Consider the following 24,558-nt stretch of genomic DNA (forward strand, 5'->3'; position numbering starts at 1 on the left):
AACCACTGGCAGATTTTATCGTATAGTCACTGCCTTGTTGTAGCCCTTATTTCCATCTCTCTTTGGGAGACTGTCATGCACAGGTAAGCTAAGAACCTCAGCAGCTCCATATAAAACATTCAGGACTTTGATGAGGCAGATTCAAACGTTACTGTCAGTGGCCACCCAAAGATGGCTCAGGTGCTTCAGGCAGGCAAGGATGAAATTACAGGCAGTCTCAGCTGCAGATTATTTCCTAAGTGAAATCAGTTTTGCAAGGATACAGCAGTAAGTATTGCTTGCAGGCTTGTCTACATGGGGATTCTCAAGTCAATTAATTTTAACTTTTAGAATGAATTAGTTGAACTGAATTAAAGCTTTGTGTGAACAGTCTACTTGGAATTCAAGCCACCTTTATTTAACTTAACTCACTTTTATAGTGAATTTGACTTCTATAATAAAGTAAGTTGGGTTAAATTTTGAATAATATCTACACAGGAGTTTATTGAAGTTTACCTAGGCATGTACACATGCTACATTTGTAATATTACAAAAAATGAGCGTTTACAGGTTCAGGAGATCTGTAGCATTATAAAAATGGCTTCTGTCACTGCTGCCTCTCTGACAGACTTCCCTGGGGGTGGGGGAAGTAGAGCAGTACTCCCCTGTTACTCTCTGGCTGGAGAGCACGCCATTTGATGTGACTATAGTGCTTTATCCAGAGAGTTGTGCACATGTGGACACCCCCACAGTATTTCATTTGTGTAGTGCTACACACAAACATATGTCAATAGCCCAAGTTTGCTTTAAATTTGCACCTATAGTTTTATAGATTCATAGATTGTAAGGCCAGAAGGGACCTTGGAAGATAATCAGGTTCAGCCCCCTGAACCAAGCCGGAAAGATAACTGGGGGGTCAGGTAACCCCAGCAGGGTGACTGTCTATTCTCCTCTTGACGATTTCCAGGGTAGGTGATTTGCACCACCTCTGGAGGGAGCTTATTCCATAGTCTGGACACCCTGACTGTGAAGACGTTTTTCCTAATGTTGAGCTTCAACTGGTCTTCCAGGAGTCTGTGGCCACGGCTGCTAGTTTTGCCCTTGGGTGAGCTGGTGAAGAGTTGCTCACCGAGCCCTTGATGTACTCTCTTATTGTAGCAGAAAGCTGCTACCAGGTCCCCTCTTAGCCTTCTTTTCTTCTGCATTCCCAGTCCCAGATCCCTCAGTCCCTCTTCATATGCTTGCCATGTGAGACTGATCATATGGGTGGCTCTTCTTTGGACTCTTAAGCTTGTCCATGTCCTTGTTAAAGTGCGGTGCCCAGAACTGCAGTGGATGCAGTACTCCCGCTGCAGTCTCACCAGTGCTGAGTAGAGTGAAAGAATCACCTTCTTGGTTTTGCTGGAGACGCTTCAATCAATGCATGCCAGAGTATTATTTGCCCTACTGGCTATAGCTTTGCATGGCTGGCTCATATTCATACTGTGGTCTGTTATTACCCTCAGGTCCCTTTAATTCGTGGTACTAGTCAGTTTGGTGCCACCAAGCCTGTAGGTGTGTTGGGTGTTGCTCATCCTGAGGTGGAGCACTTTACATTTCTCAGTGTTGAACATCAGGTTCCAGTCCACCCAACTTGCTAGCCTGTCTAGGTCTGTCTGTATCAGTAACCTCTCTTCAAGTGTGACCACGCTTCCCCGTAACTTGGTGTCATCTGCAAACTTAGCCAGTGAGCTCTTCACCCCCACATCCAAATCATTAATAAAGATGTTGAAAAGTCCTGGACCAGGTACCAACATCTGCGGGACACCACTGCCCAGTTTTCTCCTGGATGACACAGATCCATGCACTACAACTCTCTGGGTCCTATCCTGTAGCCAGTTTCTCACGCACCTGACTGTCTTGGAGCTAAGCCCACAGTCCTCCAATTTTCTTGTGAGGACATCATGGGATACTAGATCAAAGGCCTTTTGGAAATCTAGGTATACAATGTCAATCTGCTCTTGTGTCCGAGTAGCGAGTTATCTGTTCGTAGAAGGAGATGAGGTTGGTAAGGCAAGACCTGCCTGCGATGAAGCCAGCATGGCTGTCATTCAGAATCTTACCCTCTGCAAACTTATCGCAGATAGACTACTTTGTGAACTTTTCCATCATTAGGAAAATCCTAGAAGTTAGGCTGATTGGCCTACAGTTACTTGGTCCTCCCTCCCACACTTCTTGTTGATGGGCACAACAATGGCCCTCTTCCGGTCCTCAGGGACTTCTACAGAGCACCACAGGTTATGGAAGAGTTTCACTAGGGGTTCTGCAACTGCAGATAAATTTTAGTTACTGCAGATAAATTTTCCTGAATGCCCCTAAATAGACAAACTCTGAGAGAATCTCTCTGCAAGTTATGTTCCTAGTAGCAGGACTTCTCTGTCCCTCCATTCTGACATTTAAGATGTTTTTTAGTCCAGGGTTTTTCAACCTCTTTAGACTAAGAGCACCCCCGGATAGATTTGAGTCACTCCTTTACTTTTCACTCTCTTTCTTTTTACAACAGAAAACAATATTTTTTTTCTGTTGCAAAGAAATCAGAAAGTCCACAACTATGGCTTTCTGTTTTGAAATCTCTGGGTTTATCTTGTAAAGCTAACAATTTGTAAAGCTAACAGTCCTAACATTGTGTGGCATCCTGTAGCACCCTTGAAAGGATATCAGAGCACCCCAGGGTGCCACGAACCTGGTTGAGAATCACTGCTCAAAGCCCTGCTTCTTTTCCAGAGAAGGCTACCTGCTCTCTGTGGACAGCCCCTGCGGGCGCTCTAAAGATCAGGGAAGTTTACAGAGATGGTAGACTTCTCCAACTGGCATGTTGGTGCAGCTAGATCATTTTTGCATGCACCTCTTTGCATATCCCAATATGGACTTTTGTATCTTTCTGCTAGTGTGCACATCCGTTACCATCTACCATATCCCTTAAAGTGAGGTTTCTTATTTTGGTATTAATAGCTGGCTCCATTTAGCTATTATTGCTTCTGATACTTTGTCAGTGCTCCCTCTTATCAGTTCATCTCTTTTGGGTTTTTACATATTATTATGTGTAAATTGTTCCCAGAAACCAGATCAGAAAGGCCCAAGGAGTATGAAATGCTACTTATCTGTCTACTTTTAGATGGACCCTTATTATGAGCCAGATGAGAATGAGATTCGAACCCTCTATGGATTGCATCTCATGCAGAAGAGGAATAATGTGGTTATTGACCAGTCTCTGTTCAAGAATATTGTTACCAAAAATAAAAATGTAAGTAGAAAATAATTAATGAAAAATCAGTTTGAACACGGGGAGTGATTTGTGTGTTTTTACATAGGAAAAGCGGAGGGATTCTATTTTAAGTCCCTTTAAAGCACTTGGGGAGACTTGGTTTTCAACAATTTGATGCTCAGGTCCTGGTCCTTATTTAGGCAAACAGAGAGAAATTGTCTTCTTTGTACCTACTTGCAAAAATACGACTAGCTGGATTGAGTCCTTTTTTTTTTTTTTTTTCTTTTGCTAATGTATCAAAATATTAGTAATCTGTATAAATTGTAAGATACCACTTCGTTTTTTATTATGCTTAAGCAGCCATATGGTAAGCAACCATTGTGATCTCATTTTGAGTCATTGTTTAATAGCCCTATTTATTTACACTGTTGCATAAACACCTGGCTCTCTCTATTCCATGCAGATTAGTTTAGTCATTAAAGATCACATGAGTAATGAACAGCCAATTACATGCACCTAAAGAATTGCAGCCCTTGCCCTTTACTTAAGGAAACGGACCTAGGTAAATGCATAAATAGCCATGGGATTGGAGGTGAGATGATAAATTTTGTAAATGGAGAACAGTTTAACAAATTAGTAGCAGATTATCTGTAAAGTAAAATTTATAAATGTGTTTCAAATAACAGCCCCAGTTCTGCAAATATTTAAGCACATACTTAATGCATGGGTAGTCCCAATGAATTCAACTGGAATTAAGCAAGTACATAAGTATTTGTAGGATAGTGGCCAGTATTATTAAAATGTCTACCCATTTCTTATCTGCCAAGAATCAAGCTTGGTTTTGGGCGTTGTCTTTTAAAGAGTTGATGGCATTATTACCTAAATTGTTCATTTATAACTTTTAGACCAAGCAGATTTGTCTTGGTAATAGGGTATCTTTGTTGTCTTTTTTGCTGTAATATAAAATTGTACTTGCAATGGGCTTAGCCTTGCAGATTGATAGCCAATGGCAAAGCATTATAAATCTGCAGTTTAAGTGGCACATTTATTACTGCTTTTTGTTGTTTCAGCTGCCTGAGTCTGCTTCCCGAGACTTGATTGTTGCCAGTATCGCTGTCAAATACACCCAATCCAATTCAGTTTGTTACGCCAAGAATGGGCAGGTAACCAAATTGGGCTGCTTGGGGGAATATACCATATCAGCCAAACTGGCCTGAAGTAGCCATTGTCAAGCACTGGGTGTAAAATCTCTTAGTGTACAGGAAGCTATTAAACAAGTTAGCTTAGACAGTGTTATTCAGAACAGTAGCTAATGTTTTGTAGCTCTCAAGTGGCTGCCTTAAAGAGCAGAATCTCTGGATCTCTCCACACATGGTACTGGATGATAGTCTTGGAAAATAGGGACTCATGCTAGCAAAGACTTAAGTACTTCAGCTTTACTCGTGTGAAGTGTTTGCAGGATCAGGCCTTGAATGATTTGCTTCATATATAGATGTTTTATCCAGGTGGGGTATTTTGGGGTGATATTTGCTTGAGTAGGTTTTTCTACTAAAGTTCAGCTGCCTGGGTGTTGTGTAGTGTTGTGCTTTTATTCGCATAAAAAGAGCAATAGTCTTGTCTTGTTTCCCTCAGTTTTGGAATATCAAGAATAATAAGATCATCTGTATTTTAAGAAGCTAAGATGGAAGGTGGGGAGGGATTTTCAGGTGTGTTGTGTAATGTTGCACCTTAAAATTAATTGGAAGGTATGAATATATATAGATAGCTATATAGATATATATCGAGATATATATATTTCTTCCAACATTTATTCAATATTGGGTTTAAATACCAAAAGGGTTTTACACAGACTAAAAATCACTTCCCCTCTTTATTACTTTCCATTATGCATCATTTCACTGATTCTCCTCTCACCAAGGAATGTCTTTTGTATTAGGAAAAGCTGGGAACAAAGGGCACTATCTGGCCCTTGGTACATCATAAAGAATCAAAATGGGGAACATTCTTAACTTTAGTTACTCTCAGAGGTACATGTTATATGTTTGATACTCAAGGGTATTCATTTTCATGCATCATATTGTCTCTATACAGGGTAAAAAAAATTTTTTTGCATTACCTAACATTATTTTTTTGGTGCAAGAGCCATATAACACACAGCAAGTCATTAGTTTGGAAAGCTAGTATTTTTCCCCCTCTCCCTATGGCTTTTTAAGTAGGTCTCCATTTTGAAAGCATTAATTTTGGTGGCCTTGGAACAAAAGCCTTGCTATCTCCACTTCCCTCCATACAGCAGTAGCCTCACCAGTCTCTGAAGCCTTTTCAATGATGTGCTGCTGCAGATGTCTTTGTAATGATTGTAGTAATGCATGTACCATATGTAAGCAGGGTATGGTCATACATGAGAAACTATGTAATTAGAATAGGCCTTATTTTACTAACTAGCGAAGTATCTTACCCAGACACACATGCTTCTGTTTCTGAATGTACAGCACAAGCCTACATTTATTTTAATATATTTCTTATAGAGAGGCTAAGTCGTGGACTTGATGCAGGAATTTCTGGATGAAATTCAGTGGCTGCTTACATAGGCAGTCAGAATAGATCAAAACAGTCCTTTTTGGCCTCAGAACCTATAAGATGTCCTCTGGGACTTAAGGGTTGGCATTGCCCTGTGTTAGTTTTTTAAATACACTGAGAGGTCTTATTTCTTTGTCTACAGCATACCTATCTGAGAAGTCCCCTTGTTCAGATTTTTCTGAAAGCAGTGCTGCCCAGAGATAACTGATTTCCTGATCATCTTCCCAATCTTTAGATCAGTATTTCTATACGGAACATACAATGTTCACCTCCCAAAAATAATTAAAAGCCGGGAAGAGATGCTTGATTCCTAGTTCATAGTGCTTTATGGTGCAATTTCTGAGTGGCTGGGGGCTGCATGCCATGTGTGCTGCACCAACCAGAACTGCATGAATGCCTCTCCTTCTGCACTGCATCCCTGCACTCCCCCTACTGCAGCTCATACCTGTGTGGACCCAGCTGTACCCTGCACTCCCCATGCCATGCTCTGTTCAATGCACTGGGGTGAGCGCAAAACAAGCCAGAGGAGGGAACGGGAACAGGAGACTGGCTGCTGTTGCTGCCAGAGTGATATGGGGGTGGCATCTAGGCAGGATCCTGTGGACTGCAAGTTCATCCTTCACAGGCTGCCAGTTGGACAGTCCTGACTTAGGACGTATTCTTGGCATCAAACATGAACTGTACCAAGACGATATGGGGCCAGTTTGAAGAGATGAATTTCCTCTGTTTACTTTGTCTTTAATTGCTAAAGTGCCCTTTTGGCACTGTGGGCCTGTGCTTGTGACCCCACTGCCTGCAGTAGCAATTCCCTGAGATGCTGTGGGCTGGATCTGGTCTGCAGGCCATAGGTTACCCCCCCCCGGTCAAGGGGATACTTCATTTTCACCCCTCATTTTGTTTTCTTAAGTGGAGTTTTTGTACATCAGTTATCTACACTTCTTTCAACCAATTCAGTTTTTTGGAGGATTATAATTGGAATAGACACTACAACCATAGCAGGTGCCTTGTGCTAATGAGGCTTAGGAAAGGAAAGGATGGGAAAGAGTGTTTATGGACTTGAGTGTCACTTAATTTGCAGGAAACCAGCTGTCACTAATTGCAATAAGCATGTTCTTACTTCCCCTGCCTGCCTTTCAGCAATGGGAAAACCAAGCATTATAATGTGCAGCAAGTTAGGGTAACTCTTTGTTTAATGATCCAATCACTATTTCATTTAAAAATTAGCAATTATGTTTTTCCCCTTTCTCTGCATAGTATTTTAACTATAAAACAAACCAGTGTATTTAACTGTTGTTAGACTTTTTCCAGCTATTGCCTCACATTTCTCTCATATTGTGATGGCTTATATTTTGGCTTTCAATTTCAGAACTTAATTGAGAATTTCACATTGCATACTAAGATTAGTAGGTATGTCCATAGCAGCATGAATAACCTGTTAAGATCCTTTGAACCAGTGGTTTTTCAACCTTTCCAGATTTGGCACCTCTTCTTGGGCTTGTTGCACCCCTTGTCAGTTTTATGAATTGAGTGGCTCCCTATTTCAAAAAACTAATTTATATGGTACAGTGCTTACCTCCTTGCAAAGGGGCCAGACAGCGGGGGCAGAGGATCACCTAGGTAGTGAGCCTGAGTTTATCTGCTTATCTCTTCACATCTCGCCTATCTCCTCACACCTCAGGGCACCCTTCAAAAGTTCTGCCAGCGCCCCAGATTCCTCCAACACTCTGGTTAAGACCCACTGATCTGGACGTACCACATAACTTTCATTTGCTGCCAGTGTAGGAGTCATGCTGAGAGGTGGCACCTTAGCCTCTCCTCATCATACAATTTAATCTCATCTGCTTTAAACCAACAGTCTGCACCCTCTTTGCGGTGGCAGACTGAATGACCCAGCTTCAGTCTGAGGCAAGCCAATGCTTGAACCCAGCTTTTGCTACTGCTGCCACCTGGCTATGGCAAATCCTCAGTGCCCAGTCACAGCTCAGCACAGGTGAAACCCCCTAACACTGAATACTGGTGAAGCTCCCCAGACCATATCCAGTGGCTCCACAGGTTAGATCTAGCCCATGGGCTATGGGTTGGTAACCCTTGCTTTAGACGAGTGGTTTCCAGAGTTTATTGACTCACATATCATCTTTCTATGAACTCTGATACTTGAACAACCACATGAGGTTACGTGACCCCCGTGCTCTTTCCTGCCCAGAGCAGGCAGTCGGACTTAATGATTTCTAGGGTCCCTTCTGACCCTAGAAATCTGTGATATCTGTATATATTTCCCTGTATTGTGCACATTTATTTTTGGTCTTAATAAACTTTATTGAAGTATTTCAGGAGTCCAGAGTAAAATAAATGCCCAAGGAAGCCTAAAAGGCCTGATTATAAAGAGGCCTGGTGAGAAAATGAGAATTCAGTTTTTTGGGGGGGAAAAATGAGGTTTTAATATTTATTTTAATATGGAACACAAACCCTAAGACCTTTCTAATATTTTAAAGAAAAAAGCAGAACAGGAACACTGAATAGCCCTGGGATTGGAGCTGTGGTTTGAATCTGTTAGAAGGATCTCTTGCGGGAAGGCAGTGGGTGTTTCTTGCTTTGCTCAGAAATTCCTTTCTGGACCTGAGAGAACTTTCTGAAGAAATTTCATTTAAATAAATACAGGATCTTCATAAAGTCCTTGTGCACTTTTAAACTTTAATAACTTAGGTTGTAGGTATGATAGAAACAATCTGTAAACGGCATTTAAAAGCAAAGTTATTAAAGTTTTAGGACAACTAGAGTACACAATACCAGACTTCAACATAACCACCATCCATCATGATACAGTGCTCAATCCAATCTTCCAACTCCTTGAAAATGTTTCCCAGTTGCTCTTGAGTTACTGCACTAATTGCATTGGTGATCCTAGCCCTACATTCCACCAAAGAACGTGGTTTTGACAAGTAAACTGCTCTTTTAACATGTCCCCATAAAAAGAAGTCCAACAGCAACAGGTCAGGTGAACGAGCTGGCCAAGCAACTGGTCCACCTCTGCCTATCCACTTCTCTGGGAAAACATCATTTAGGAACTGTCATACATTCAGAGTGGAGTGGCACAGAGCTCCATCTTATTTAAGAATAAATTAGTTTTTACTTATGAAGCCTAGCATTGTGTACTCTAGTTGTGCTAAAACTTTGATAAATTTACTTTTAAATGCCGTTTACAGATTGTTTCTACCATACCTACAACCTAAGTTATTAAAGTTTAAAAGTGCACAAGAACTTTATGAAGACCCTGTACTTTCTACAAGGGAAGTTTGGGTTACACTGAATCAGCCTTTTCCAGAAAAAAAAAACATTTTATGGAGAAGCTCCTAACTAACTCTAATTATACTTTCTGCTTTTAAACGCCTCAGGTTTCTAGACAGTGTGTCAAAAAGAAATGCAATGAAGCAGCCATTGCTGTGCCCTTTGTGCCACAGAAATGATATTACAATTAATGTGTCACAAAGGTGGCTTTAATACATTTTGGTATACTTTAGAGCTATATTCAGTGGCTTGACCTGTCCAATTTATGTATAAAAGTTTTGCTAATTCTTACCTGGCACAGAAACCAGAGGTTACCGTGTTCATCATTTTACAAAATTTAAATTGAGACAAAATATAACATTTTGAGTGGCTCTTGGAGAACCTGGAGTGGAAAAGTGCAATTAAGGGAGGGAAGGACATATAAAAGGATCATAGGCCATGAGGGGAGTGGGGGCTTTACATAGGAATCAGATGGCTTCAGTTCGAGAAGGCATCTTTCTCCTCAGCGGCTCTTTCCTTTACCCGTACAGAGGGCCTGGCTGCCTACAATGTGGGAAAACTGCAGAGGAGCTCTTCTGTCTTACAGAAGACTCAAATTTCAGCCAGTTCCGGTGTACCCCTGTATCCTGTTTCCCTCTTCACTTCTTTGGAGGGGATTGTCCATATGTCCACAACTCTGCAGAGCCCAAGCTCAGGACATGCCATGCAAAGAAAGCTACTTCTCCGCAGCCGTTTCCTATGTGAGAGCACTTTGTTGGGGTTCCCTGCGATGGCAGGCTTTTGCAGCTGATCTGCACTGGCCCCATTTAATCATATTTAGTATCTGTAGTGCGTACTGTGTGGCTTGCCGCAAGCTGAAGGTAAGGCCTAGTGGAAGACCAGTGCACAATACACATGCCAGTAAAAGCCTTATTCCTTGCTGTGACTAAAAGGAGTGTTTTGCTTCTCCACCATTTCTTGGCCTGCTGGAGCACATGCAACAGCTGTTTGAAATGGAGAGATTTCTTTTTTCAGTTGTTGGCTTACCACTTCCCCCAGTCTTGAAGATCCTCAGGGGTACATGTTCCAGGCTTGGATGACCCCTTTCTCTACTCTCTCCCAGTTTGTTGGGCCCAGCATAGTGGTAACTAGGTGAAATTTAGTGGCTTACGAGGTACTGGAGGTCAGACTTGGTCAGACTCAGCACCTCAAGGGATGACAAGATCCAACAGTCACAAACTCCTCCAAGACCATTTTAGGCAGGACATAAAGGAAAAACTTCTTTACTTTCTGAGCCCCCAAGGCCTGGAATAGACTCCCCCCAACTGTGGTGCAAGCACCTACTCTGGACACCTTGAAGAAACATTTGGACATTTATCTTGCTGGGATTCTTTCACCCCAGCTTCCTGCCCCCTGGGGCAGGGGGCTGGACCCGGTGATCTTGTGAGGTCCCTTCCAGCCCTAATGTCTATGAAATCTATGAAATGTGTAGTGGGCCTTTCTGGCCTTAAACTCAACAGACGTGTAGCTAAACTACGTGAGTTGCCTGGGAAATGTAAAAGCTCTGCTGCTGAAGTTGGCGAAGTATCGAACCTGCACCTACGTAATATCCCATTGACTCAGTCAGGGTTCCCTGTACAGAGGCTTTGCTGCAGGCCTGGAGCCTAGGAGAAAAGATGTGTGAGGGTGGGGGCAGGCACTGACGGGAAATATTTTCACTGAGTAAACAGAATAGTTAAACTCCTGACTATGCATAACAGTCACATTGATAGTCAACTCTATACATTTATTAAAGAAGGCCAGTGTTAATTGAGGTGAAATAATTAAGAGCATATGATATTAGGTAGTAGCACAAATCTTTCATTTACTCTTTGGGGAGGGTATCCTACAGCATGTTTTATGGGTCTGGTAAGAGGTGAAGTCACAACATCTTGATGAATGAGAAGGCAAATGATTCATTTCTTTCATCCCAGCCTTTGACTTTATGACTATAACATCTGTTGCAGCTAGCTGAGCTGGAAAGTTTGAGGCATTGGCCAGAACCGCTGGCCTCAGCACAGTGTCTCCACAATAATAACCCACACTAGCAAGTCTGGTTAGTGATTCAATCTCAGCTTAATGGAAGAAGGAAGAAATTAAGAAAATGGGTTTCACTTTCCTGCAAGCTTTGGGTTTGAAATAGTAAGAGTCCACTCATAAAAATGTGTGTTCAGCTTTTCAAAGCTTGCAAAAGGTTACTGGCTCATACACAAAATGTTAAATCCTCTTCTCTCATCATCCCCACACATACCCACTTGTTACGATGGTTATGAGTGAAGGAAATTTTATATCTTGCTGGTGCATAAAACAGAAGTTACTTGCCCTTGTGCATGTGGGCTACAGGAAATGTGCAACATGTGGGTTTGTGTGTCCATGAGTCTTGTTGGATCAACTACATTCCCAGTGTACAGGGAGTCCCACTGAAGATACAGGGAGGGGGAGGGTTAGAGAGGAATGGTCCAGTGAATAGTTCTAGTAGGAACTCAGGACAGGTCAGTTCCCTGCCCTTGCCACTTGACATTGGGCCAAGTCCCTTAGCCTCTCTGGGTCTTACCTGCAAAATCTTGAGACTAGGATGCCCTGTGGCATGGAGCGTAAGGGTACATAAAAAGACTGTAAGGAGTCAGATGCCCTTTAGATACCAGAAGAGTATCTAAGGTGGACACGCAGCAGAGGACATGACATTTGGCTGTGGGCCTAGCAGGCATCTGTGTAGATTCAAGCCTTCTGGACCCACAACCTAAAGTAACCAGGTTCAGAAAGATGTTCAGGATACTATACGTGCTAAAATTAAACCTGGCATTTGCATTCCAGCCCTAGCCATATTCAGATGCAGTGTGGCTTTGTTGGTTTCTGCTCCATACAGTCCTACAGCACAGTCCCTCCTTGGGCTGGCGTGAGGATATTGTCCAAATTACAGGATTGCCCTCTTTAAATTCATTGAGATGTAAAAGCACAGGGCAATATTGTAAAATGAGGAGCCTACCTATTCCTAAAGGGGGGCATTGCCACAACTTTATCCCCAGCGGGGGCCAGAGGTATGCAGATTACAGGACTTCTAAAAAATGAGACATCGTATTTCTCAAAGAGAATCACTTGCTGCTCCATTTATTTTGGGGGAATTCACTACCTATGTTTGTATAAAAAAGTGGCTATCTTAAATGATACTTTCTGATCTTTTGTAAGGTTACAGGTTTTTGCTAGCCCATATCTCCATAGCAGGGTATCACGATGCTCAGTCACATTGCTCAGGAAACAAGCCCTGCCCAGCTTCTTCCCAAGCATACATCCTAGAAATGAGGTTGTAAGGACACCCTGTGGGCACTCCAAGTTGCTGCTGTGGAGCACACCTGAAACCTAGATCTTGCACAGGCTGCCAGTCACCCATCAAGGTAGTTTGATGTATGAAGCAAAAGCAGATGGTTGGGGTTTATTTTCTTGGCAGCATAGACAATGCCTATAGACAGGTGTAGGTATGCTGGGGTTTAGTTATGGTGAGCATTTGACATGCTTAGCTAAGCCAGTGGTCTCCAAACTTTTTTGATTGTGCACCCCTATCAGTAAAAAAATTTTGAGCACGCACCCCCAGTATATGTATATTTATAGAAATAGTTTGAATATTTTCTTCCGTTACCCCAATGGATCGTCTTGTGAACCCCCTGGGGTGCATGCATCCCACTTCGGAGACCACTGAGCTAAGCAACACAAGTCAGCAGTAATGCTTACAAAACAGCAGAAAGTTCTCCTGAAATTATAACTCCATGGTACACCCAAGTGAAAAAGAGACGAAGGTAAGATATCCATTGAATAAAAAATGTGTCTGACAAAAAGCAGAGCTGAAAAATAATGGAAAGCCAAAACAGTTCCTGTCATTCTAGCTTACTTGGAAAAGTCACATTTCAAACTTTTCTCCTAGAAACAGCTTCTATTCTCCCCTCAGCATGTCTGTTTTACATCACACTCCAGTCCCATTAGATAAGAGTTAGGTGTAGCGCACAGCTATTTTTAAAATCCTGTTCCTTTTGGCAGATGACAGTGAAAACATTGACAGCTTCAGAGCTTTGAAGTTTTAGGATGTGGTGGCTGCGCACCATGGTCCTTCACATAGCGTACCCGATCTTCTTTCTTATAAGACTTTACTGCCTTTGAATCTATAATACAAAAGGAATTACACCTAATCTGCTTAGTCACTTATACTGTGTCAATCACAGGGATATCTGAGCACCTTGAAAGATTACAAAAACATGGGTGGCCTAGACACAGACCCGAACTTTCTTTCTCATATCCCTTTACAAGTCTGATGCTTAAAATTTCTCATTGGCCCCTTTCATTTTACTGTAGTGAGTATTTTGAAATGAAAGCCAAAATGACATCAAACCTTTTTTGGTTTAATATTTTAGCTACTTTTGCAGAGGGTGTATGACAACATTTGCTATATATAGGTTTCTACAGTCTGCTTGTCCTTTTGGTTAGGGCAAACATTTATATTTTTTGGATGGGAAAGAAAGCCACATCAAGGACAGGGTGGGCCAAGTAGTTTGTGTGCCTGGACTAAGTCAATCTAAAAGAACTACAATTTGGGGATGGAGGGGAAATGTAACTATAAGGAGCCCTCTAGTAAAGGTGGTAAGACATTATGGGCTCAATCTATTCTAATCTGCTCTGTGCCAATCTGAATTACTTGGGTCCTGATCCTGCTGTTTGTTATACACAGGAGGAACCCAATTATGGAGACCACAGAAATCACAAATGCTGCAGCTTGCGTCATAAACAAGTTGCAGGGGAGGGAATTTAGGCATTTCTGGCATCCCTATCACTTTATTATCAGGTGACAGACTGTGATCCAAGCTTTCCTCTACTTTAGTGGGGAAATAACTGCTGGGAGGACATGAATGCACCTATCCAATGTTTGTAATTGCTCTGGGACCAGTGCTGCTTTGATGCGGACAGTTGTTCACAAAGATGTACTGGATTTTCAGTAACAAAGTTCAATATGTGCTTCAGGTTATTGGGATTGGAGCTGGCCAGCAGTCCCGAATTCACTGCACACGTCTTGCTGGTGACAAGGCAAACCATTGGTGGCTCAGACATCACCCACGGGTGCTCTCCATGAAGTTCAAGGCTGGAGTGAAGAGAGCAGAGATCTCCAATGCCATCGATCAGTATGTCACTGGAACTATTGGTGAGGTAAGGCGCAAGGATGTCCTCAAAGATGGGCCACAACCTTCTGCAAAAAAAAGCTACATCTTTTTAATGGGATCAGTATTAATATATTCATATTTCAGGACCCAGAACATGTTTCACTGACGGAGTGACTGACGGTGCTTCTCATATGCTCGAAGGCTATTCGGGAGAGGACCTGAGTGTGGCAGTGATTCTTTTTTTCTTTTTAGTGTCCATTCCCTCCCATAATTTCTTATCATCTTTTAATCTTCTGCCCAGGGTTTAAAACCTTCACATCTCACTTTGTAGTTAGTTGCATGACAGTGTGCTCTTGCTCTTGTATAAGATGAGGCACTCCTTGGTCTCATCCTTGCATAAGTGTGCTTCATCTGCTGCTGTTCTAGCCCTGATCATTCTAGGAAGTGGGAGAGCATGACTGAGGCCATACTTGGCTTGTTTTTTATTACTAAGGGTACTAGCCAATCTTCCTGCAGACCTTCTGAAGGGAGGTGGAAAACTGGGAGTGCTGGCTGACTACATCGATATTGGGGTTCACAGTTGCTGATGCCATTTGAACCAAAAGCACAGACTGATCAGGGACATGCCATTACAGTTTGAAAACTGGCCCAGGTAAAAATAAGGGTCTCGCTCTAGTTCTTTAAGGGCAAAATGTCCACCTCACAAAATCTCTGAAATTATTATTCTTTCTGGTGTTCCTAGCTGAGTTCTGAATGACATGAAAACAGACATGGACTTGCACAGCTAAAGGTAGCAGACAGTTGGGATAAAGTAGCTCCTAAAGAGCTGACTTCAGGGCAGGGTTCAGTTATGGGCATGTTGAAGGCATTGGACAATTTCATATTACGTTGCAGATGGATCCCCAAAGTGTTGGAGTAAGAAGGAATAATATTTGTCCAATATCACATACTAAATCCATAGCTGAGCAAAGTATTGAACCCAGATGCTCCTGGTTCCAATTGAGTACCCCATCTACCGGATTGTATTGCAACATGAAGAAACTTGTTCTATATATCTGTCCAAAGAACTTGAAGCCTCAAGCACTGTTTTTTAACCAACAGTCTTTTCCAGTTATCAGTTTTACTCTGGATATTAGAAAATAAAGAGTTAAAAGTATTGTCAGAACTGAAGGTTTTTTCACTTTATTTTTACTTGCTTATAGCAGTTTTTGTATCTTGCTGTTTGGACTCTCAGAATCCAACTGACTTTGCTGTTGCAAGCAGTGATGAGCTCAGTAAATAATATGCCCTTTTAAAGTATAAAACCAACAGCTGGAATGGGAACCTAGTGAATCATCACTACAAGAGCAATTGCTTGTTTAAGGGGGTGGGAGCTGGACTGATGCAGTTCAAGAAGGTGAATCATAAGCTAAGCTGGTGTTTGTCAGATGTGTTAGGTCATATACCAAATCCTGTTTGTGTGTGCTGGCATTTACACAGAATGCCATAGCACAGATGGGCCAAGCAAAGCATGATGGCACTGGAAATAGTAAGGGGGAAAGGGAATTATAATGGTGCAGAAGGCATTGTAATCTTCCTTTTAGTAGTCAGTAATCAGCTCCCACGCTCACTTAAAATTTAATAATTCTCAGTGTAAAGTTCCCAACTGCAGAGCACCAAGTAATATGAGGGCTATAGAACAGATGTTAACGTGAGTATAAAAGAGATACCATTGCTGGGAGGAAAGCCCAGAAGCCATTTCTGGCTGTCTAATAGCCATAAAGCAGTAAAAAGAGTGAATACTGTCAAGCTAAGTTGCCTCTTTATTTCTTTAGGGTGATGATCTAGTTAAATGGCAGGCAGTGTTTGAGGAGGTCCCCGCACAGTTAACGGAAGCAGACAAGAAGGAATGGATTGGCAAACTGAATGCAGTCTCCCTCAGCTCAGATGCATTCTTCCCTTTTAGGGATAATGTAGACAGAGCTAAGCGGGTAAGATCATTGAGCAGTCAGGATGTCAGAGTTACTTAAGGAAAATGCCTGGGTGGTTTTTCTTTGTTTTAATTTCATGTAAACCACTATGGAATGTGTCTGCATTTTAAACCTGCCATGAGCTAAAAATGCTGACTAGAACTGCTGTATTCTGGATCGTATTTTTATGATATATATGGGTCTCAGTAGAACAGCAGTTGAATAACGATCATTCAGTCCATTCATATAGAGTTAAAGGAGGATTGAAATATGACAGAATTGAAAAATATGGAGAAAAATATTTGTGACGTGTTGCAAGACTTTTACTCCTTGATAAACTCTTATTCAGGGGGAGAAGTTCAGAACAATGTGGGTTACTTGCTATGTTGTATATTCTTAAAGGCTGAATATGGGGGTGAGGGGTTGTTTTTTTTACATACGTGTTGTACAAACACAATTTAATATGATACAGTCCTTTTCTGTGACTGGGGCTTCTGCATACTAGTCATACAAATGTGGGAGGTGAGGTTTGCAGTCCGGTCCAGGGAAAAACATGAAACTTTGATGGTGTAGTGCAGTTCAGTGTTTTGCTAAACAACTTACCTCTTTGTTTTTATTTTTTTTTACTAACTTTTAATTTCATGATATCTTTGTTCAGAGTGGAGTACAGTTTATTGCTGCCCCGTCTGGCTCGGCTGCTGACCAGGTTGTGATCGAAGCCTGTGATGAACTGGGAATTGTTCTCATTCACACCAGCCTCCGACTGTTCCATCACTGATTCCACTGTGGGCTGTCATAGCTGGTAGTCCTCATTTGTCCATGGGCTTGTCTAGAACAGTGACTGTAACTTTACTGGTTAAGTTTGGAAACCCATTCTCTGAACACATAGAGAATATTCTTGTATAATCAATAAATAACCTCCCCCCCACCACCACAACCACTGCTGTTATCTGTGAATTAATAGAGAAGAATTTGAACTCTTTTGAAAATAAACGTACAATTTCTGGTTGTACTGAGTCTATAGTTTTATGATGCTCGTTCTGTCTGTATTCAGGAAAAAGTTCTAGGAGTTAAAATTTATAGCCCAGATATTATCAGTTCATTAAAAAGCTGACAGAACACTGAAACTCTGGCTTGCAGCCAACTTTAATGAATCAATAAAGATCTGTGCTAGAACTGAATCAGTACGGGTTTCTTTGGAGCCAGCAGGTAGCTTTATCCAGGTGTGTCCAATCCATTATCCTCCTCCTTTGCAGTGAGAATGTAATTGTTTCTGTGTCCAAGGTACTTTCTGATTCAGCATGGCAAGTTCCGCTGAGGAAATACGGTTTTGCTGAGGGGCAAACTTGAATTGCTTTCTTGGAGGTGATAGTGGAGAGACTAATTCCTATGAATCTTACACGCTTGATTTTCATACCACAAGAGTTCAATTCAGAGTTCAGACATGGGTATCTGCAATGTATCTTGCCTAGAGCTAATTCTGTTCTCTGTTGTATGCAGTTTACTCTGAGTAGGTTTGAACTCTGATTGGAAAAACAAGCACATGTCTAGAGCTCAGTGAGGTGAAAAGGTAACATTCCCAACTTGCTGGTTTATTAGCTATAGCCAGTACATTTCAAGGGAGATTTTTTGGTCACACTTTACAAAATCTGTTTAACTTAGTACAGGTTCACTAGCAAAAATCTCTGGGTTATAGCATTATGGGCTTAATCCCCAGCTCATGTAAAAGACAGGCCCTGCAGCCATTCAGCTTATGCAAAAGTATTGTGGGCACTGGGCAGGGTGCAGTGCAGGGTACAAGTTCTAGTCCCAGCTCTGCTACTAACTGCAAATTCCATATTCCCTATTTCTATCTCTCCCTTTATCTTGGCTATTTAGAGTGTAAAATCTTCAGAAGAGTTGTGCATGTTGTAGTACAGTGGGTCCCAAACAGGGCCTTCACATGCTTAGGAAGTATATAGAGTAATGTTACTTATCAGGGATAACAGTTTCTTAAATAAGAGCTTTTTTGCATGAAGATTTTCCTGTCTTTGAGACACTGCTACTGTGCTTATATGTGGCTTTACTGCTCCTTGAAATCCATTATCTATGGATATCTCCCATCCCCTCAACTCACTACATCTCAGTCTGCTGTCAGCAAGTTATTGCCAGAGCTGTGGAATGAACACACAGACCAGAGAGTGAGCAAAGGACCAGGATGGAAAAGGATGCTAATAGGGAGGAAGGCAGTGGTGAGAAATGAAACACAATGGGTACGTGGGCATGGAACTGGTGTTAGAATAAGAAGCATGGCATGGGAACAGAAAACTTGGAAGAGGGCCTTAAGAGTACAAGGGGCCTCCTAGGAAATACAAGAGTGTCAAAGACTTGCTCCCCTATGTGACATGTTCTCATTAAAAAACTGGGGGACTGTGGTGTCAACACCTACACAGTCAAATGGGTTGCCAACTGCCTGGAGGGCCACTCCAAGAGAGTGGTGGTGGACGGGTCATTTTCGACCTGGAGGGATGTGGGCAGTGGGGTTCCGCAGGGCTTGGTCCTCGGGCCCGTACTGTTCAACATCTTCATCAGTGACTTGGACAAGGGGGTGAAAAGCACCCTGTTCGAGTTTGCTGATGACACTAAGATGTGGGGGGATGTGGGCATGCTAGAAGGGGGAATAGGCAGGTTACAGGGGTGGGTGGATGAGAATAGGATGGGATTCCACACCGATAAGTGCAAAGTGATGCACCTGGGGAGGAAGAACCGGCACCAAAGCTACAGGCTGGGGAACTCCCTTCTCGTCAGTACAGAGGTGGAAAAGGATCTTGGAGTCATCATTGATGCCAAGATGAACATGGGCCGGCAGTGTGGGGATGCAGTCAGGAAACCCAGCCACCCCTTGTCATGCATCCACAGATGCATCTCAAGCAGGTCCAAGGAGGTGATCTTCCCCCTCTATGCGGCACTGGTCAGGCCCCAGCTGGAGTACTGCGTCCAGTTCTGGGCACCGCACTTCAGGAGGGATGTGGACAACATGGAGAGGGTCCAGAGGAGGGCCACTTGCATGATCGGGGCAGCAGAACAGGCCCTATGAGAGGCTACGGGACCTGAACCTATTCAGCCTCCGCAAGAGAAGGCTGAGGGGGGATCTAGTGGCCTGTTACAAACTAGTCAGGGGGGACCAGCAGGCACTGGGGGAGTCCCTGTTCCCCCGAGCACTGCCAGGAATGACCAGGAATAACGGTCACAAGCTGGCAGAGGTTAAATTCAGATTAGACATCAGGAGGCGCTACTTCACTGTCAGGGCATCTAGGATCTGAAACCAACTTCCAAGCGAAGTGGTGCAGGCTCCTACCCTGGGGGTCTTTAAGACAAGGCTAGATAATTACCTTGCTGGGGTTGTTTGACCCCAGTACTTTTTTCTGCCATGGCAGGGGGTCAGACTTGATGATCTGCTCAGGTCCCTTCTGGCCCTACTAACTATGAAACATGGGTGAGTGTTGTGGGAGAAGGGATGAATGGGGTTTATACAGGGAGACCCATATTCACTATGAATATCCTTCCTTTTAGTAGCTACATAATCATCTTCAAATATGTCATTAGCTGTGGAACCCAGCACTCGCTTTAGATCCTTGAATGTAATAGAGGGAACGCTTTGCACAGCTGAGGAGCATTGTGCAAGTATCTTAACCAAGCTTAGTGCTTCCCCGGTACTGGAACCATGTTGCACTTGTCTGTCCTGAGGGCTGCTCTGACTTGCACTGGTTATAAAAAAGACAGTCCAGCATCAGGGATGCATAGATGTCTGGGTGTCCTGGCATAACTTCTGTACTGCATAGAAAGAGGTTTAGCCACTGCAAGTGTTCTGCATCAGAAAAGGAAACCCTCTGGGATCCAGTTAAAAACCTACTTAAAAGTGGCTTACATCCCTGCCCAGCCAAGCTCACTATCCTTGTAATGGTCCTGGCTACAATTGGTTATGTACAGAGCAGAATCTAGGTCATAGCAACACAGCAGAGGTGCTCTTGGCCTTAGTTGTACGTTCCATAATGAATTTTACATATTGCTTATAGGCTTCATAGCATGGAGATGGATGGACTTTGCCACTGAATACTACTCAAGGTGTGGCTAAATTGGGGCATTCTCCAGATGCTCAAATCAGTTCCCTTCCTGGCCAACAGCGTGAACTGTTGAATGTCAATTAGCTAGATGGAGCAGCAGCTATTCTGAATTTTCCAGGCTGGATGCATCTTGACATAAATTATTCTTTGATGCCAATATGAGTTAAAATAAATACTGAGCTATCTCTTGAATCTCCCTGCCAAACAACGGGGGATTGTTCCTTGCACTAGGGTCTTGACAACTTATCCAGTGAAGCATGAGGCCTAAACCACTTTCTGAAGGAGAGTGGTAGACTCCAAGAGATCGTAGTCTATGTGCTATGGGTTTTTTTTAACCATTTCATGCTATTGTACCCCTGGTTTTCATCACTTTCCTCATAGTTCTCGTTCTTTACTTGCAGTAGGCAGCGACATTCTCTTTGCATTCTTGTATATTTGAATTTCATGCTGATGTGGCCTCTGTGGAAATTGGTACATATGTTCTCTAACTTCAGTCCTAAGGGGTCAGTTGTGGGCAAGACAGTAAATGCCCCCCAAAGCCATAATAGAAGGGCTACCAGCTCCTTCAGATATACAGATAACAACCCAATATTAAAATATTGCTGCATTGTCATGCAGGCTTGTTTGTTAACTATGTTACCCTTGGCTCCATTTGCTTTCTATGTATCTCTTGCTTGTAGGGTATCTGAGTTTGTAATAATTTCCCCCTATTTTTCCTATGCTATAATTTTTACAGGCTGAATTTCATGTTTCCTGTGATTTATTTTTGTGCTCTGAATGCCTTTTTTATGGTTTCTGTGGTATATGCAATAACCCCCCACTCCCCCCCCCAAAAAACCCAGTTAAATATCTATTTATTTTTACACATACTCTTAATTGCATTTTCCAAAGCATTGACTAATACAGGAGCTATACTGGATTGTTACTATACTAGTAGCTCTTTGTTTTGCTGTTGTTTTATCATTTACTCTTTATCTGCAGTCCTCAGGATACTTTTCAACCTGTGTGATGTTGCAGTTGCAAGGCAGTTTCAACTAATCCAGTGAATCCAGGATCTGTTCAGGGAGGCTTTGGACTAAATGGGCATTTTTGCTCCAGGAGTAAGGGGCAGAGTCAGGGGGGTGCTTTAATTAGTGTAGCTCCAAGGTCCGCTCTAAATAAAGCACCCAAAGCGTCTTGTGTATCAGTGTCCCCACACTTAAATATGGTGGCAGGGGCGCTTTAACTAAAGCTTGTTCAGTGACCTTTTGTTAAAGCACCCCCACTGCCACTTTTAAGCGTGGGGACACTGATGCACAAGATGCTGTGGTGTCTGCTGGAGTACAGTAATTGCCACACTCCAGCAGACTCAATGAACTGAGTCTCTGCTCTGACGTGCTGTAATTACAGCGTGTTGGAGCACCATCAACTGCTTGTGTATAGGCACCCAGTGACCCTAGGGGTCTCTTTCAATCGTCTGTTTCAAATGGTTGTAAATATCTGATGTTTCCTCCTGAATACGTATTCCAGTGTTCTATGAGACTTGAACAGATGAGAGTGTTTTTTCTCTTGATATATATGCGATGATTAAGAGGCACGGCAGCACTCTATAATGTATGCTATTCAGAATCAAGGGAGCTTCCTGTCTCATAGGGAGATGGTTCTTGCTCCATCTGTGACAACCTCTGTTATGCCATCCACATCGCTGTAGAGCAAAAGAACAGTTTCCAGTCTCCAGAGTTTGCGAGCAAAAGGCCAGACAGGATGTAACCATCCTGAGTCTTCAAATGTGTTTTACATAAGGGGAAACCTCTGGTAGTACCTGTAGTGTAAGTGACAGGCAATTTATTCTGTCACCCGCTGAGGGAGTTGTACATAGGGTTTACAGGCTTTTCCTTGCTTGTTACCAAACACTGCATAACTTTTGCTGAGACACTTCAATGCATATTCAAGGCTAGCTGAGCAGCTTAGGCATGCAGGAATAAAACACTGCCACTCAAAGCAGCGGGGAAAGATGTAGCAGGCTCAAGGGCTAGAAGGTGCCTATCAAATGCACTGGGGTTGGGACAGAAGTGTTCTGCCTCAGCATGATGCTTCCCCAAGGATGTGGAGAATCCCACTTGCTGTACTGCTCTTTGGTGAGTAAGCAGCTCCAATGTGGAGGGCACAGCCGTAGCCTTGCTTCAGTCCCACCCTCGGGGGCAAGCATGGAACAGTTCTTGCACTCAGAAAGGTGCAAGTTCTATAGTTTCCTGAGAGTAGGATGAGCTGCAGTGTGATCTATTACGAGGCAGCGAATGACGAGTTCATTGTACCCCGGTGCCTCGTTCAGTAAACCTAGCTTGAGTTTGGAAATGTTAATAGACCTTGAACTGTACTTGCTGAACCAGGGGTTTGAGAGACATCCGGGAGCAAGGACATCACCAGCTCAAGAGTAAATACAGAGCGAGCCTGGAAGTTCTTTTGTTCCTATGCTCTGCGGTGGAACTGGTTGAAAAACTGCCACATTCGTACAAACTTGATTTTTTTTCCCGGTTGAAATTTCTATAAGGAAACAAAGGTCTTGATTTTTTGCATGTCAATTTTTCAGCCATCTGTCTTTGGCACTCTGCTAATGTTTATCCAGGCAAGCTGCAAAGAAGACATTTTGTCAGGCTGACAAGAATAGCAGGAGTTATAACAAACAGGAGTTTTAGGAGAGACACCCTTACATGTCAGGGTATAAGCCAACCTAGGTTAATAAGCTAATTTTCTCTTGGCAGATGCAAAGTGCTCTAATTCCAATATATTCTCAATAGCCATTTAGCTTTTCCTCTTGTGCAATGTTGAAATGTGTCACAGAGCTGTCACAATTGGCCCCTTTCAGGGAAAGCTCTGCCTCAAGTCTCTTACATCCCACCCCGCCTCCCCATAAAACCCCCAAACTTGTCCCGTTTCCCTTCTTGGAAGGACCTTTCCTCCCAACCCCTACCCCCCTCCCAAAGCCAGCCTTGGCATGACTTCTTGAGAGGTAAGTCTCTGGCTTTGAGATCCTGGCTCTTCTCTGGTCCTGGCTTCCTTGTGGTCTGTAGCACCCTGACCTCACAGAGATCCCTCTTCATTCAGCTCTCAAGGTGGGAGGCATGAACTGCCACAGTTATAGCCAGCAGAGCGCTAAACAGCAAGCACCCTACCATCAATGTGATTGTTCCCTTGTGTTCCCTCAGTGCTCCGTAGGACTCCAGGTTTCACTCCCCTGATGCTCTCCCAGAGCCTCCTCTTTTAATTCCCCTTACAGTAGGCCACCTCAGCAACAAGTGAACAAACCCATAGTAGTTAACCAGGGGACTAACACTCCCCCAATAAAATAAAACGTTATGGGTATTTATACACGCTTCAGGAGGTGCAGGGGGTTATTTTAATTAGGGCGGCTCTAATTGAGTCTGCTTAGACATACTCTAATTGCAGCACATCAGCCTCACTACATGTGTATAGGCACCCTGTGTTATCAGAAATCAATCAGAGAGCAGCTTCTGGGGCCTGTAGCTAGGCCCAGGTTATCTTCCTGCGGGGTGAAAAATTGAATCTGTATGTCCCATTATGAAACTACAGCAAAAGATGCTCAAACTGAGCCCTCCAGGGTGTTCCCCACAAGAACCCCAGGCCAGAACTTCGCCCACTTAGCCTCTTTGGTGACAGCAAAATGTTTCTTCCCACTGCAATACTTTTATTCTTTGCAAATTCTTCAGCTGTCCTATTGACAGCACTCCATTAAAGTAACAGCTTTTTATTGCTACATTTGTCTCATGTCAAAAAGCCAAGCTGTATCTTTATGCTATTAAGTGAATCCAGAGTAATTTCATAGATGTGACTTCTGTGTAACTGGAAGCAGAATTGTGGGTCCAGGAGCCTTTGTATTTTTGATTTCTTTGCAAATGTGGATCTTGAGGTTTTTGCAGTGTAAGCAGTTAGCACTGAAAGATGTTGTTCCTAGTTGAATTAAGTGCGATTCAACAGGTTCTAAAGGGATAATATTTTAGGTTTGTGGTAATTTGTTGAGTAAAAACAGTCTGAAGCTAAAGCAGGTTTTCCATTATAAACAAGGGTTTTTAACAGGGTCGAGTATGGATGCATGCTTTCATCAGTACATAAAATGAGCTTAATAGGCAAGTTACTAGTATCTAGGCAAGACGTGCTGCTTTGGTCTCTAATGTAAAAAAATGCTTCTGTTGCAATTCTACTGAGAACAAATAGAGCATTAGAAAGTGTTTGTACCAGTTACCTTCACAATAGTGCACGTAAGC

The 24,558-nt window shown here is 42.8% G+C and overlaps 1 protein-coding gene across 3 annotated transcripts in view; it reads left to right on the top strand.

Annotated features, from left to right (window-relative positions):
- ATIC (5-aminoimidazole-4-carboxamide ribonucleotide formyltransferase/IMP cyclohydrolase) overlaps window positions 1-17,210 on the top strand; it is a 42,653-nt gene extending 25,443 nt beyond the window's left edge. For all 3 annotated transcript variants that reach the window (XM_090044939.1, XM_090044940.1, XM_090044937.1), the window contains exons 12-16: window positions 3,134-3,262; window positions 4,294-4,386; window positions 14,108-14,290; window positions 16,059-16,214; window positions 16,852-17,210. In XM_090044939.1, coding sequence (XP_089901065.1) covers window positions 3,134-3,262; window positions 4,294-4,386; window positions 14,108-14,290; window positions 16,059-16,214; window positions 16,852-16,971 — 681 coding nt within the window. In that variant the 3' untranslated portion in view covers window positions 16,972-17,210. The remainder of the gene's footprint in view (window positions 1-3,133; window positions 3,263-4,293; window positions 4,387-14,107; window positions 14,291-16,058; window positions 16,215-16,851) is intronic.
- The last annotated feature ends 7,348 nt before the right edge of the window (window positions 17,211-24,558 follow it).

The sequence above is a fragment of the Crocodylus siamensis genome, chromosome 4 (genome assembly GCF_052110815.1).
Source record: "Crocodylus siamensis isolate JL-2025a chromosome 4, ASM5211081v1, whole genome shotgun sequence".
NCBI lineage: Eukaryota > Metazoa > Chordata > Crocodylia > Crocodylidae > Crocodylus > Crocodylus siamensis.